The sequence below is a fragment of the Semicossyphus pulcher genome, unplaced genomic scaffold (genome assembly GCF_022749685.1).
Source record: "Semicossyphus pulcher isolate SPU_LCO1_2020_fin unplaced genomic scaffold, fSemPul1.0.p SCAF_11, whole genome shotgun sequence".
Taxonomy (NCBI): Eukaryota; Metazoa; Chordata; class Actinopteri; order Labriformes; family Labridae; genus Semicossyphus; species Semicossyphus pulcher.
The window spans coordinates 7,220,854-7,237,514 of record NW_027211615.1 but is presented as its reverse complement, the minus strand read 5'-3'; the positions used below and the strand labels follow the sequence as shown (position 1 = coordinate 7,237,514).

Below are 16,661 nucleotides of genomic sequence, written 5' to 3'. Positions count from 1 at the left end.
ACTGAGCAGATTTGAGCTCATAAAACAAGATGGAAATGTACTTACTGTAGCATTTAGTCTGAACTCACCCTAGCAGGTCATCAAGCTAATTTTGATGATCCTCTCTGTCGCCGATAAACATCTAGTAACCATAAATCTAATCTCCTGTCCATCTCTCAGTCTCTCAGATTTCTCCCAGCCCGTGTCCTTTGAGAATGCTGAAATCGGTCAGTGTCCCAACCTCGCCCCACCACCACCTCCACTTCCCCTGCCAGAGGAGGAGGAGAAGCCCGAGAAGGAGAAGGAAGAGGTGAAGCCATTCAAGCCTCCACCGACCAAGGCTCCTGCTGCACCTCCTACAGCGCCTCCTGCTGTAAGTCGCTTAAATTACTATGGGAACACACACACATTCTGACTACTGAACACTCATAGATACTTTAATCATTAATAATTTTCAAGATAAAGTATTAAAAACACATGACATTTCTGAATAAGCAAAGGGAGAAGCAAGGGACTTTGTTAACCGTGATATAATGGCCTTTACTTTTATTCAAGGCTTCCTATTGTATGCTGTTGGCACGTGTGCATACAGATGCACACAGAGAAAGAGTACATGTGCAGTGCATACATACACAACAGTACAGTAAAAAGGAAATAAATCAATATGCACACATGTTTACAGAAGCTGCACACGCCTGACTCGCTGTTACTTACAGATTCACACACCTGCTTCTCTCTGATGAAATGCAGCCATGGCCTCGCTGTGTTAGCTTAGCGCTCCATCTCATAGCACTTGTACAGCCCATTAACTCTTCTTTATAGTCCCTTTAGCCTTGAGCCACTAAACTCCACCTCTGGCAGCCTGTCATGCAGTGCGGAGCTACGGCGCTACGCTAGGCTAACTGTGCACGCCATTTATGCTTTATGAGCCCTCAGGAGCCAAAACACTCTCAGCTAAGGCTTAGCTGCTATGCTAAGAGGCTGTGAGTTATTCACATCATCCCCTCAGAAGTGGATAGGCAAGATATATTTCAGACATTTCATATAAGTCGTACAGCAGTCATAGGTTATCAGTTACCCAGTTACCTGCTAAACTACACCTCTAAAAGGATATTGATCATGAAGCAGCGAGCCAAAGAGCTGTGCCAGCTGAGCTATAACTCTGCAGTTTGTTGCTTTATGAGCTGTAAGTTCATCTGCTTTATGATGAACAGTAGACTGCAGCCTGTGAGAAGCAGTAGCTCTTGAGTCCTTCTCTATATTTTCACTGAGGTTGAAGGCAAAGTTCTCCTCATATATTTCAGATCAGCTGCATTAATTCTCTGCTTGGTTTGTTGGGTATTTTGTTAATGTTGATATTTTGACTCTGTGAATACATTTCTATTATGGCCAAGTTATATAATCCAAGTAACTGTCCCCAGACTTGAGAGAATAATAGAAGTGACCTTTAGTCCACCAATATTATTATCTGCAAATTATAGACAACCAAAGTCTGAGTTAGCCTCTATTAGCCTCTGCCGCCACAAAAATGTATTAGTTACTGCGCTCTTATGACAGCCCCAAACATGACCCTGGTTTATTTAGATGATATTCTTTGCTACTTGGTTATTAGAGCTGTCCAAGACTCATAATTGTGTCATTCGAATCACATATGGCTGTTCAATATGGAGTCTAGGCTATTCATTCCTTTTGTCTTCAGTTCAGCGCCACACCAAACTCCTACGTATGTCATGCTACAAGACATTAAAATATTCAAGCAGAATAATATATGAATGTTTGAAGTCACATCATGTTTTTTTTAACTACAACATTTAATCAGATGGAGACTTTTAGTCGGCTTGTGGGCTAAAGTTAGCGACAGTTGGGTTCCCAGCTAAGCTAGCTCTCAAAGAAAGTCATAGACTCACCGATCTTTAAATTCAAGGAGCTTTAATGAGATTATTACTGGATTTAATTAACTGTTCATTTTGTTTTAAAGAGTTGGAGACCTGTGTGGAAATTAGGCTCTAATCCGAAGGTATCTAAACCTAAAAAACAAGCTAAGCTCAGTCAAACAAGCTTATAGCAACTCCAGTCCGCCTACTTATTTTTAACTTGAAACAGCTTTTCACTGGATTCACCAGATTCATTTGTTTTGGAGCGGAGGAGAAAACATTACGAACAAGGAACACTGAGGGTCTTTTTAAGTCTTAAGTTTACATCTTCACTCTGTAGTGCTAGCTAGCTAGCCTAGAACCATGACTAGCTAGCATGACGCAGCAAAAAAATTAAATGATGATACGAATAGTCAACTTTTAGCTGGCAGCCCTATTGGTTATTAGACATTGTGATGTCTTTGGAATTTACCCAATGATTAATTTATATTAGATTTTTATTTTTGTTTTTGCATCATGTGACAGAGCTCAGCGCACAGGTTACTACATGTATTTTTCATCAGCAGCAAAAGAATAGTGTCAGACCGCAGAGGTAATCACTTGTTGAATCGCAGCTGACAGTAAACATCAGTCTCAGCGTGTGCTTGAATAAAGAGGCTTCTTTATCTCCCACTTTGCTGTCACAACATATTCTGTTCTTGTGATTCTTGAGATAGTTGTGAGCACCTATTTAGAGGCTGAAGACGCTCTCTAAGGGGCAACTTACAGGCTCCAGTGAACCTCTGAAAACAAGATTTAGACTGTTGTGATTGATGATATGACAACTGCCTCTAATTAGCCTTTTATTTACATTTAAGTAAATGTTCCTTCAGTTACATGGAGCCAGATTTTCAGATGTAAAACAATACATTTAGAGTGTTTTTTAAATGGAAACAGGCCTTACTTATTCTTCTGCAGAGGTAACAACCCTTGACATGGTCGAAGTCTATCAAATGAAGAATTTATGCTTCAATGAAGGATAAAAAATGGGGGCTGAATTCTACAAGTTTTCCATTGCTTCATTAATCTTCATCTTCACATCATTTCCTGCCTGTAGCTGATTGGAGGGCTGTGTGCCCGTCATATCTATCATGTCACACGCCATTCAGGCTTTTTGGCTGCCAATAAACCCCTTCCCTCCCACTTCCTGACTGCTTACCTGTAGGAGGCCACGTCCCCTGCTGCACCTGCTGCCCCACCTACCGCTGCTGCTGCTCCGCCCACTGCTAAAGAACCCAGCCCTGACTTGGTATACACACACACACACACACACACACACTCACCTTCTCGACGTGTTCACAACATTTATCTTTATCGTCTTTTGCAATTAACTTAGAATTTTCTAATTTACGAACGTTAAACTACATGTATATATTTTTTAAATTCTATTTAACCTTTATTTAACCAGGAATTACCTTGAATTTAAAATATAGTTTTCAAGGGAGACCTGGACAAGATGGCTCACTGTTACAAAGTTATAAAACTAATATAGAGCAGATCAAAAACAGACAAAGTACAGTTTAAAAAATCTGATTTTTACACCTTGCTATTAAGGCTATCCTCAAACACATTCATTTAGCCCAAATTTCCCTTTTAAGAGAGCTAAGTTAGTCCTGTCCTCCATAAAAAGCATATTTCCTACTTATTTTTCTATTTTCTATTTTCCAAGAGAAAGTCAGTTGAGTAAAGTTTTTCTATATCTACCCTTTTCACGTTTGTGAGCTGCTTTGTGCAGCCACGGCCTTGAACCAGTATCCACTAACCAGCCGTACTCAAGCAGGAACTGCTACTGTAAGTGCTTTAGCCAAGAGCACTTGACCTTTTTTTAGTTAGTTATTTGGAGGAGGGAAAGCCTTGTTGTAAGATACTCTTGTAATGAAGTTTTGTGATAGGTCACACAGGTGCTGACTAACATTATAGCTCTTTATTTTCAGGTGATTAGTTCACATAGTAATAACTCAACAACTCAACTCAATAACTTATTTATGTAGCACCTTTTATACTAACGTGCAGCCCCAAGTTCTTTATCTAAGAACACAGAGAGGGAAAATAAGAAGAAAAATGTACAAGAAAAGATACAATTTTGTGAGCCTTTAGTGTTGGAAAAAATTCCAACACTAAAGGCAGCAAAATCAAAGACAAAGACAAAAAATCAGTCAACGTTTTGGTAGGCAGGGCTTGGAGAGGATCTTTGTGCAGTTGTTAAGCTGTTGCATCCACAGCATTAGTTGCCTTTAACGACCGCCTCCAGAGAAAATCAAGCGTTTAACCTTGTAAACATCTCCATGTGGTGTTCTTCATGTGCTACAAGACATATCAGGGACAACATCAGCAGTCATCTCCATGGCTGGGCCTGTCTGCTGTTAAACTGCAGTGTACCAAGGACAGGCTGAACAACACGCTTTCAGATTGGCAGGTTTGAGACGTCACAAACCTAAGGAGCCAATCCTGTTAATGGACGGGGTGACGCTATGCATATCATTATGTGTAACCTATGGCAACCACTTTGGCGATGCGCGAGCCAGCTGTAACCGTCATCGTCATTTTTACAAACTCACTTCTGACTACTGACGTTAACGTTACTACTACTAATTACTACATTTCAAGCTAGCTGAGTTTCAACAAGTTGCCACTAAACGATGGCAGAGACGTGTTTTGTTTTCGCGACGGAGGGGGCAGTTGGAAATTTGCATAGTGGGCGGGGACTATGCAGATTCACTAATTTTTAATGAGGGAGAAAGAGGAGATGCCTTTGGAGGATTGAAGGTAATTAAAAGTATATTTCAGAAAAAAAACATTTCAGACACATTTTATTATTTCAAGCAGAGCATTTTATATTTCTTAAAACATGACTGGAGCTGCTCTTTAAGAACATAGACACGGAAAATAAGAACAAAAATTGACAAGAAAAGATTAAATTTTTGCGAGACTACAAAATTACAACACTAAAAACAGCAAAATGTTTGAAAGAAAATACATAAAACTCAGTTGAATAAACTGTTAATTCCAGAGTTTTGAGAGAGGATGGTTGTGCAGTTGTTCAGCTGTTACATCTGCAGTATTAGTTGCCTTAAGCTTTTATTGTTTTACGACCAAAGTTTGAAACACTATTAAGCAATAAACCAGTGACATATCTTAAGGAACACAATCTTTTAGTTTTACTGTAAAACATTTGAAGTTAAAGCAAATTACTACCAGAGGCCGAAACAGTGGCCTGACTGAAAAGGACAAAAACCAGAGTGATGACTTTTCAGGAGTGGTGACACACACTTAAGTCTTGTACACACACACTTACACAAAATCCCGACTAAATGACTTCTGATTTTATTGCTGTGACCTCCAAACCAAAGACCAGCCGCTCCGAATGAAGGGCCGTCTTTCCTATTGTTAGCTTAATGGAAAGACGCAGAGGGGATGAGAGGGAGGGAGAGGTTATGAATAAGAGGAAGAAGACAGAGGGGGGAGAGATGTAAGTGGAGAGAAAAGGTGCAGCCATGGAGGGAGGAAGAGGAGGAAAGGAGAGGGAGAGCGAGAGCGGCGGCGACGGCCTTTTGTTGGCTTAATGGAAAGACGGAGGAGAGGAAGCGGGAGAAGAATGAAAGGAGAGGGAAGGAGAGGGCTTCTGAGCGAGTGACATCTCCCCTTTTGTTAGGTTAGAGAGAGAATGAGAAAGAGGAAGGGAAAAAAAGAGGGCGGTTGAGGAGGAGGAGCGGATATGAGGACAGAAAGCGATAAGAGGTGAGTGTCAGCTGTAACAAAGCAAGGTCACGGTGTGGGGAATGTCTTCACTTGAAAGAGAACAAGAGAGGAGGGGAGATTAAGACACGCGCACACGCACACACACACACACGCAGACGCTCAAATGTCTGATGCTCTCCCTCGCTACACTGAAGGTATGGTAAAGCAGCTTTGTTACCTAATATGAGATGAGAGGGATCAAGAGAGGCAAGGAGGAGGCCCAGAGAGGAGATATAGCAAGATTGGAGAAAAAAGGCGAGGAGAGTGTAGGAAATGGGGCCGAACGGGTGAAGACGGTAGAGAAGATGGAGGAGAGAAAAAAGATGGAGGTGAGAGACAAAAAGGAAACAGGCAAAAGAGGAGGAAGTGGGGCTGTGGATAAGAGGGAGAAGAAAGGAATAGGATAAAGGGATGATGAGATGGGAGGAGAGGGGAGGTGGAACAAGTCCTAAAAGCAGGAGAAGAGAAAGGAGGACATAGAAAATTAACTTGGTAAAGAAGAGGGAGACTGTGAAGAGGAGGGGGCTTAAAGTCATGGGAGGACAAGACAAAAGTAGGTAATAGTAGGAGGTAAACGATTAGGAAAGAACAGGGAGGGAAGAGGAGGAGCAGAAAAGACAGGACAGAGGAGGTTTGGAGGTGGAAGGAGCGGGAACACTACAGGAGAAGTTAAGAGAAGTAAAAACAGAGGATGAGAGGAGAAGAGGAGCGATAACAAAGACAGTAGAAAGTACAGGTAGAAGTCAAGAAAAGAGGGGTAGAAGAGACATGATTTTTGAAGTTTTTCTGACAATAAAGCAGAGACTCGGATATAATGAGAAGAGGAGAAGAAAGATAAGAGGAAGAGAAAAATGTGACAAAGTGAGATGAAAGGAGATCCGGGAGAAAAGGACGAGAGAGGAGAAGAAAGTGGTAGCAGATGGGAGGAGAGGGGGAAGACATGACATAAGAGAAGAGAGGAAAACTTAGATAAGGAGTAGAAGAGAGGAGGAATAAAGATGAGGCAAGCGGATGAGAGAAGAAAAACCTGAGCAGATACACAATGTAGTTTCAAATAGGATGCCTTGACTTGTATTACAACACTGACACCCTCTGGTCACCTGCTGAACTGCATCCTGTACAACTGTACTAGACACAATAATGCTCATCTAATATAAGAAGGGTATATGCTGCTACTAACTGGGACCATCTGAAACACATAGTACGGTAATTTCACCTGTAATAATAGAGACTATATCAATTAATACATATACAGGCCTCACTTACTTATCTTTATGTATTTGACCCGAAGTGACCGACCTGCCCTCCAGGTCCCTGCAGATCACACGCAGAAACCCCATTAGTGTGATGGACATGTACTCTGCTCAGGTGTTACGGTTCCTGTTGACAGGAGGCAATGGGAGCAGTGAAACCCTGTCAGCGTCTCTGACATGTTACGTCCAATCTGCAGGATTCCTGTGCATCAGCTGTGGCCCCGACAGCGCTGGAGAAGGCCTATCAGTTCGGACTGACCAGGAACAGCCACATGAGCTTCGCTTTCGACGACACCAAAGTCAGAGAGAGGTTCGTATTCAGGATACATGATCATTTTATTGTTTCATTTTGTGGATCAATGCCTTTTTTTTTTTTTGATTTGTGTGATTTCAGGATGATCACAGTGGAAGTTGTTTTACACCTGCATCACAGAACAGACTAATTACTAATAGTTACAATACAGTAACAATGACAGTGTCAATTTATAAATCAATACAACAATTCTAGAACTATAAATATTACTGTGATAATCTTGATCATATAAACAGAAGTAGAGTGGTGGAAAAAGTTTGCAGATAAAACAAGCGATACTGAAATCTAAAAACACCACATACTGCCTTACAAGTAACAGTCTTTTCATTAAAAGTGTCACGTAAAAGTAAAAAGCGTTGAGACAAAATATACTTAATCGTCTGGAAAATAAAGCCTCTGGAGACAGTGAAACAGTGTATATGTTGGGCGTGTAGCCAGCGGTTAGTATTAAACGCCTTCCAGTCAAGCCTTCCTTTTCCGTGCTCTGTATTTAAAGTCCAGTTAGCAACTTAAGAAGCGACCGTGTGTTCAGGTCAAAAGTGAAGTGAATTTCGCCGCCCAGGTGTCTGCAAAATAAAAAGTGTCATTTCTTAGTTCATGAAATCCCCCGGAGGAGCGCCCGTTCATCTGTTTCTGCTGAGTCTCAGTTTACACAGAGGCTTCATTCTGGCTTACTTCAGCGGTACGAGCCTGAAAAAGGAACAGATTTTCTTGTGATTGACTTTAATTAACGAGTCTTAAGTTTGCCAAGTCAAAAATGAAGCTTTGTCAGGTCTGTCCTCAAGAGCAGAAGAAAACTACTTTTAAAATGTAAATAGAGATTATCAGTAAAGTAACTAGATGTTGTTGTAAAATGAAGTAGCAGATAAAAGCTTAATATTTGCCTCTGAGATGTTATAAAATAAAACAATGGAGAATAAAGTGTTAGAATTCAAATAAAGTGAACTTGATTCCACGTCTGCATGTGGAGCTATATCCTTCTCACATGTAGCATCTTCAACACAACAAACTCTGACCCTCGTGTGTGGGTGTTTGTTTGTCTTGACAGCTCTCATCACAGAGCCCACACTGTGGAGCACGGTTAATAAATAAAGGAAGTGCATGAGTGATGGTTTGGGCGGGAAGAGATGTCTACCTACGCAGTTGTTCAGCAGGTCAAAATCCAGGGAAACATCCTCCATTAATATTTAATCAGTGACCCGACCTTGAAAACAAAGAAACTCAGAGGAACAGAAACATCAAAGTGATGAAAATTCAATACAAATAAATATATAAAGTGTGTGTTTAAGGCAGTGGGTTGGCACATTTATTTACTGTGTTGATCTTAAAGTTACTTAATGAATAATCAATAAGTGAATGTGAAAAAACTCAAATGACTCACTTAAAACTGCAATTTCCCTCATGCTATGCTTTACTGAATACTAAGTGTTTTGCATGTTTTGCATTCGGTTGGGAAATTAAACTGAGCTTTAATAAGTTCATTACAATGTTGTTTAATTGAGAAGAACTTTTCAGGCTTTTAAATCAACAGACAAAATGTAAGGCGTGTTTGTTTGTGTGTCTCAGGCTCGTACTGGAGTTCGACCTGAGGACGAAGGAGGACTCTGGTCTCGTTCTCTACATGGCGAGAATCAACCATGCGGACTTTGTTACCATACAGGTACCCATCTACTGACTCATTATATAACCTGTAAATTGGACGCTTAAGCATCTTTCCCACTGGTCAAAAAACCAGCGCAAGCATTCAGACCCGGGTCAAATGACTCTGCAGTAGACCCGGGTAATTATCGCCTCGGCTCCGATCAGCATTGATGGGAACACAAACCCAGACCTAACCACCGTAACATCTTCACTGTTTACTAACCCTTATTTTGCATCATATGGGGAATCTACACCGGCAACGTATTTGAAGCATTTCTTTTACACGCGTGTGCCGGGACAGAACCATTGCATCAAGTCTATTTTTCCCCGCTCCTGCGTGTCAGTGAAGTGTAGAAAGACATTGACTGCTATGTGAATACATGCCCACAACCAACCATATTAAACTATGTGATGATTTCAGTTCCCTATTGAAGTTATTGATAGATGAGCAGGCAAGATAAAGTTAAAAGAGCAATGAGTATGTACATTTCCTCAACATGTGGGTAAACCAATCCTATTATTCATTCTCATTTGACTCCTACATCCTACATATATACAGAATTAATTAATTAATTAGGAAAGAAGTCTACAAGTTGGTTGTAAAGTTGTCTTCTTCTTTTTGTTGCAGACTGTACACTTTTTGGCCTCACTGCCACCCCTATTTAAGGCCAGGAATCTCAACTACCATTGGCTACCTTTAGAGTTATCTTTGCTGTAGTCGCAGCCGGTGTAGATTGCAAAATAGATGCTGCCGTCGCGCACGTTCGTCTGATGCGACAGTGTCAGTGTAGATTCCCAGTTAGAGCACTAACTAAGTATTTTGATGCTCTTTCAACGCCCCAAATTGAACAACGCTCCAGCTGTGCTTGCACCAGAATAACAGCAGTTACAAACACTTCAGCAAAAACTAGAGTGAGAGAGAGATGTACTTTATTGATCCCAAATTGGGAAATTGTGGCGTTATCAATGTGACTACAGCACTACAGCCATAATAAATAACAACCTCAAATATATTAATCTAAAATGTAAACATATAAACATATAACTAAATATAAACATATCTGAAAAGTAAACCTACTCACATAAATATAACATCTAAAATGAACATATATTCCCTTATTTCCCTCCACATTCTTCCTCTGTGTTTTCTACCTGTGCACCGAGGCTCTACAGCAGCTGGATTTGTTTGTCTGTTTCCCTGAGGTGATATTAACCCTGTCGTTCCTCCATCATCACCCTGCGCCTCTCTCTCTCTCTCCTCCTGCAGATTAAGAACGGACAGGTCTGTCTGGGTTATGATCTGGGCCATGGAAACACATCCGCCTGCGTCCCCTTCTCCATCAATGATGGAAACTGGCACAAGGTAGGACAGATCTTCAGCCTTTCACTGCCTGCTGTGTCTGATTCATGAGAGGAGAGAAGTTCGATCACATTCTGTCCTTGTTATGTCTTTTGTTTGGAAAATACTTGTTTGACTATTTTTCTATAGATTCTTTTTAAATACCCTTTTTTAGACCATTTCTTTATTAGAAGGGTTAAAAAAGTTGTTATTTTCTCAAACTTTTTGAGGGTCTTTTCTTTATTTCTGACAATCTGTTTCAGACATACAGGAAACACGTGATTTGATACAGAATTGTTTACCATTTCGTGTTTCTTTTTTTTGGTTTGGGCCTCTTTACTATCTGCAAAATAAGACCTTTTCAGTAGAATAAACCATTTAGTTACATTATTAAAGACACAATATCTAAATGTCAAGTGACAGATGGTGATGACTAACAACATAACAATCTCTAGATGCATGCATTTCTCTATTCAGTCCTCTCCTTAGGCCTCCCACACCTGATATTTGTCTTTATGCTTCCTGTTCATGTCTTTTCATCTCCTTTCTTTTATGCCACGTGTTTCTATTCATGCCTTTCTTTCTTCCTATTTCCTTTCAGATCCGTGTGAGTCGTACCAAGCAGAGAGGGCTCCTGCTCGTCGATGGGAGATACAGTAAACAGATGACCAGTCCAAAGAAGGTGCAGTATCTTTTGTATTCTGACCTCTTGACTCGCGCTTCTTAACAAATGTCTTACATCGCTAAGAGATTGTTTTTATTGTTTTATTAAGCGCTCTGCTTCTTACAGGCTGACCTGTTGGACGTGGTGGGAGTGGTGTATGTCGGTGGATTACCACAGAACTACACCACCAAGAGAATAGGACCGGTAAATAAAACACACAGAACACAACTCTCTCAAGTAAATTTTGTTTACATTAAGTTCTTCTATTCATCTCAGTCTGATTGCTATGTAAGAATTAACTAAGAACAGATTATTAAACTGGTTATCTCCTTCTCTCTGGCTATCCGGTAATTGCTTTAGCACACTTGCCAGATATCCAGACAGTGCTGCATGTGTGACGTCCACGGTCGGCTCCGGTTGTAGCTCTTGATTTTCCTGGCTGACGGTCGCTTTCCTTTTCAGACTGTTTGCTTCATCTGAGCGTCGAGTTTGTTTCTTTTTCTTTGGATTTTCACTTATTTTTGAAGTTGTATCTGTAGTCATCCATCTTTTCTTTGTTTGTTCAGCCATAGTAGATTACTGTTTACTCGCAACACTTGCAGAGAGCGGAAAAGCAGCCGCTTAGCTCCGCCTACCCTCTCTGGCAGACCAACCACTGCTGGGTGATGGAAAATGCGTCACTAACTGGGCGCCGCTTGTGACACCCAGTCCGTAATACTCCACATGCAGTATCAGTGGGCCATAGGCTCAATCACCATTGTGTTTCCTCATTCAGCGATAGACAGTAACTTAACAGACATTTATTTAAATGAAAATCTTTGAGATTACTACTTTAATGTCCAAAGTAAGTGTTGGTGCAGCATTGGGGCCCATTTCTGTCAGTTAATTTATCTGCAGTTACACTAGAGACAGAGCGCAATTAAGTCCGGCCCCCACAGGAGGGTAAATGTATCATGGCTGTGCATTGACCATTGACTATTTATGTGTAAGGATGCACCACCGACAGGGTCAAGTTTTATAAGCAAACAAAGAGGAAAACTGAACTAGTAAGAAGGTAAAATAGGATACAGACAAAAAGATGTGAGGCCTCAGCAGGAAGAACAGGAACACTTTGTCATAATGACACATAATGACATACTAATGTTCTGCCAGACAAAGCAGAGGTTTCAGCTCAGCTTTGCAGGCCCTTGTTTCGATGCTTGTAAGGTTAAGTAATGATCTAACCTGGTGATTTGATAATATTATTTTAAGTATCTGAGTATTTAACTTCTTAGCCAAAACAAGATAAAAATACCTTTTCACTCTGGCAAATATGGGGCACTAAAATAATCATCTGGGCCGCCTGTTAAGCTCGGCAGTTAAAGTGCGCGGCCCATGTACAGAGGCTACAGTCCTCAAAGTGAGGGCCCCGGGTTCAACTCCCACCCTCTGCCCTTTGCTGCATGTCATCCAACACACTCTTTCTCTGTTTCATGTCACTATCCACTGTCCTCTCACTCAGCTAAGGCATACAAGTATTTCTCAGCGGTTCAGCTCGATCTGACAGGCTGCGCTCTGTCTCCATGGAGGGATTGTTGATTGACGGGTGTTCTTGAATACTTTAGTTAGATTGAACCTAAGTTCTCATTTCCTGTTCCTAGATTCTCTACAGCATCAATGGATGTATCCGTAACTTTAGGATGGTGGGTGGTCCTGTAAGCACTAAGGCATCGGCTACAGGTAACAGCTTGCATTGAATATAGAATTGTTTGTTTTTTTTCGCATTTGTCTCCAATCTATGAACCTCCCCTCTCTCTCGTCCTCTTTGCACAGGTCGCTCTGAAAATATCATTGAGGACTTTAAGGTGGACATGGCCGCGCCCTTCTCCAGCCACATGGTAGGAAGATGCTTTGTAGCTACGGAGACGGGCACCTACTTTGACGGCACAGGCTACCTGAAAGCAGGTGAGATGAGACAGTGACAAGTCGCTTGCTTCCATCCAGTGTTACCCCAGCAAACCCTTAACGGACCCATTTGTGTGTTTTAAACATGCACAATAATCTCTCTCTCCAACTCTGTCCAGTCTCTTCTTACAGAGTGGGTCTGGACGTGTCCATAGCTTTAGAGTTCAGAACCAGTAAAACCAATGGAGTGCTTTTGGGCGTCAGTAACCAAGCCAACGACGGGCTGGGACTGGAGATCGTCCAGGGCAAGGTGTGCAACAATTATTAAAGAATGGTTTTATATTTTGCCAAATACTCCAGAAGCCTTTAGCGGACATGCATGCATACATTGTATTTAGTCCGTTTTCCCGTGATAACCCGGTTGTTCTCAACTTTTTTATCACATTATCATAGAAACAGGCTCAACTTACCACATTAGTGCTGGCAATGGCAGCATGGCATGTCCTGGTCTGTGATATCACAGTGACCAGCTGGTCGCCAGACAATGATCCCGTTATCACCAGAAAAACAGCTTTGTTATCCTGAGATAATGGGCCACATTAATCCATCATAATGTGAAAACCAGCTCTGTTTGGGTTTTCAGATTTCAATAATCAAATAATCGAGATCTCGAGAAAACGACCAGAAATAACTCGTTATCACGGGAAAACGGACTACATAAAATGTATGTCCGCTAATGGCTTCGGTAAAATATACTTACTTACTTTCTGGTGAAAAATCTGATAAAAACTTCATACAACTCTCATGTCAGTCTGTTACATCAGGGATTTCCAAAGTGGGGTGCACAAGCTACCTCTAGGGGCTGCATGTGTGGGAAAATGTAACGGTGTATTTATTTCACCAAGTGGGATTTTTCACTTGAACATCCTCCAGTGGATCTGCTTTTTGTCCACGTGATCTGTTTCTGAGCCGGTGCATGTGTCAGTCTAATTCTTCTTTACTTACTTTACTGTAACCGCTATGTTATGTTTGGTGATTGTAATTTAAACTTCTTTAATGGGCTGTATATATGGCAGCATGTTCCCTCTCTTCTCTCATGATGGGCCTGTCTGCCTGTGCGTTCCTCCTCGCCCTCACTCGTCTCCTTTGCTCTTTAAAAGTGACGACATGTGTTTAAGTTTCTTGCAGTGTAGTTTCAGTTTCGAATGCACGGTTGTGATCTGTTGAATATTTTGAATATCGTCATTATTTGTGCAGAATTAAACTTGATGCCTGTAATGCGCCTATAAATAGGCTTCGTTGCCGGGGGGCTGGGCGTACATCAACCCGGTTGGGATGTAGAAGGGGGTGCGTTGTGCCGCTGTGTTACATAATGACGCAAGATGACTGGAAACGGGGAAGAAGCCGGACTGGCTGTGTCCAATGATGACAAAAAACACTTATTTACCATGCTATATCACATTTGTTTAATCCATAATGAAACAAAAATGCACAACTGACCATTTTGTGGGAGGTTATAAGCTGCACAAGTTATTGACTCTAATCACTTTCCAGCGAAGAAATGTTTCTTTACATAATTCCCAGTTTTCTAAAAGTAATCTTGAGTGCGGATTAAACAAAAGGGATCACAGTATAATACGTTCATTAGTGGGCAAATAGTCTGCAAATGTTGTTATGGTTAGAAGGAACCAGGCTAGTTGTTTCCCTCTGTTTCCATTCATTGTGCTAAGCTAAGCTAGTTGAATGTCTTCCCATCCATCTTCCCATCCACTGTTGGCCAGGAAACCAAAAACTTCCTAAAATGTCAAACTATTCCTTTTAGTTCATTCTAATCATTAAGTTGGCAGATTGCGTTACTATATGCAGGTGTATGCTAAAAAATGTGGCAGAATAATGTGGGTACAAATTAAAAATACATATATAGTTATAGATTGATGTTAAATTAAAAATAATATGAAGTATATTCATTCTCTTCTATTTTCCATTTCCCCTCCCTCTAGCTGCTCTTCCACGTCGACAACGGAGCTGGACGATTCACAGCCGAGCACGTGCTTGAGGGGGAGGGCTTCTGCGATGGCCAGTGGCACTCAGTCACGGCCAAGAAGCTTCGCCACCGCGTGGAGCTGGTCGTCGACGGGAAGACGAGCCTAGCAGAGAGTCCTAATGCTCGCTCCAACACGTGTGACACCAACGACCCCATCTATGTCGGAGGATATCCTGGTATTCCTGCCTTCCAACACATGCATAAATCAATACTTTACATTTAAATGTACATTTTTGCATAAAAATGGCAAAGTTTAACAGTTGAGATGTCGCCGTTCTCGTCCTCTCAGATGGAGTCCGTCAGGCAGCTCTCTCTACCAGTTCTTCCTTCAGTGGTTGCATGAGGGACCTGAAGATCACCAAGGCGTCTAAGACCATGGATGTGATGTTCAACAAGGCTCTGGAGATTAAAGGAGTCCAGCCTCTCTCCTGTCCTGCTGTAGCTGCCTAACCGCTACCATAGAGCTTCACCTTACACAGCACTCCTCCAAGGAGCTACACAGGGACACATTGTGGCTTTTAAAGCTGCACTGGACGCAGTGCCCCCATTGCAGAATCTCATTGTATAGCATGTAATGTCTCTAAAGCTCCAAACAGACACATGAAAACATCTTCTTTGGGGCATCCAGCATGCAGAGTCACCTGGTGCAGCTTTCTCATTACAATGTAAAATACACACTCACTTTTCCAGTAAGAGACCCTGACTCCATGTAAAGTAAGGCTCTGGTCAATAAATGAATAATGGCTCCAAGCTGAGGTCTCAAAGTTATTTAAACTTGTTTCATCCTGTACTTTGTCCTTTAGGTTCGCATGAGAGAACATATTAGTATTAGGACCTGTATTGTGGTTACAGACGCTCACAGTAGTCAAGCTAATTGTATTTTGGGATATTTGTGATTGTATGAAATCAGCTTTGCCCTCCTTGTTGCAGAGGCAGAACAGGGTATGTTCAGCCTCACACAAAGACACAAAGTTCACTGACAAAGAATGAAAGATTGGACATAAACCTTGTCCCAAATTCGGCTGTTGTGACATTTTTTTTAAAGATCCTGTTTTCAGTTTGTGTTGATTTTGGCGCCCCCTGTGGACGAAGCCGTACCTCTTATCTCTTTGCTGATTTTGCCCTGTACGTGCTGAATTGGTGGTTTTTAACAAATAATCTCATCCTGCTTTCTTTAACAGTCACATGTATAACTCACTTTAAATGTTTGCCCTATAAATGTAAACAAAGGCAGCGTGCAGTTAATCACTTCGTCTGACACCTACCCCCCGCCAGCAGCTTCAGGCATTCAAAATAACTGTATAGAAATAATCAGTCTGGTCACTGATGGTCTGGTTTGCTTTTGTAGCTCATATAGAGTCATCAGAATTAATTTCAGACTGTTTCATAACCAGATAACACTCCTCTAACTGGAGCTTTAAAGGAGTAGTTATATAATGCACATTGTATAGCCATTACTTTGACACTGTTGATGAGGTTGGCTTCATTTCAACCCTCCGTACAGTAACAGAAAACATTTGGTCCATTGCCCAATATTTATGTTATTACCTAATGATTTAAGTAAATAAATACAGAGCTTAGTGATAATCGTAATTAATTCATACATGTATATATTTTTTAAAACATTAAAATCCTGTTAAAAGCTGTATGCCTAATAATCTTAATTCACATGTTCTTCAACAGACACGATGTTGTGAGCAATTGTCACTTTTGTCGGGGTCGATTGTTTTTTCACACTCCACACTTTATTACACAAGCCTCAGCTTGTATCAGCTCTCAGTGGAGACGTCACACTCAGGTACAAGGTTTCTGCAGGACGCTGATGTCAGTGTATGCATGGTGTGGCTTAAAAATGCTTCAGCAGCTGTTTGTTAAATATATTCTTGAGCATCA

At 41.3% G+C, this 16,661-nt stretch overlaps 1 protein-coding gene across 1 annotated transcript in view; it reads left to right on the top strand.

Annotated features, from left to right (window-relative positions):
* The window catches only part of lama2 (laminin, alpha 2), a 197,083-nt gene extending 180,422 nt beyond the window's left edge, over positions 1-16,661 (top strand). Inside the window, exons 64-75 of the mRNA XM_069657561.1 lie at positions 160-352; positions 3,058-3,141; positions 7,081-7,193; positions 8,763-8,856; positions 10,105-10,200; positions 10,778-10,858; positions 10,967-11,044; positions 12,481-12,559; positions 12,653-12,784; positions 12,904-13,034; positions 14,725-14,944; positions 15,058-16,661. Of these exons, the coding sequence (XP_069513662.1) occupies positions 160-352; positions 3,058-3,141; positions 7,081-7,193; positions 8,763-8,856; positions 10,105-10,200; positions 10,778-10,858; positions 10,967-11,044; positions 12,481-12,559; positions 12,653-12,784; positions 12,904-13,034; positions 14,725-14,944; positions 15,058-15,218 (1,462 nt within the window). The 3' untranslated portion in view covers positions 15,219-16,661. The remainder of the gene's footprint in view (positions 1-159; positions 353-3,057; positions 3,142-7,080; positions 7,194-8,762; positions 8,857-10,104; positions 10,201-10,777; positions 10,859-10,966; positions 11,045-12,480; positions 12,560-12,652; positions 12,785-12,903; positions 13,035-14,724; positions 14,945-15,057) is intronic.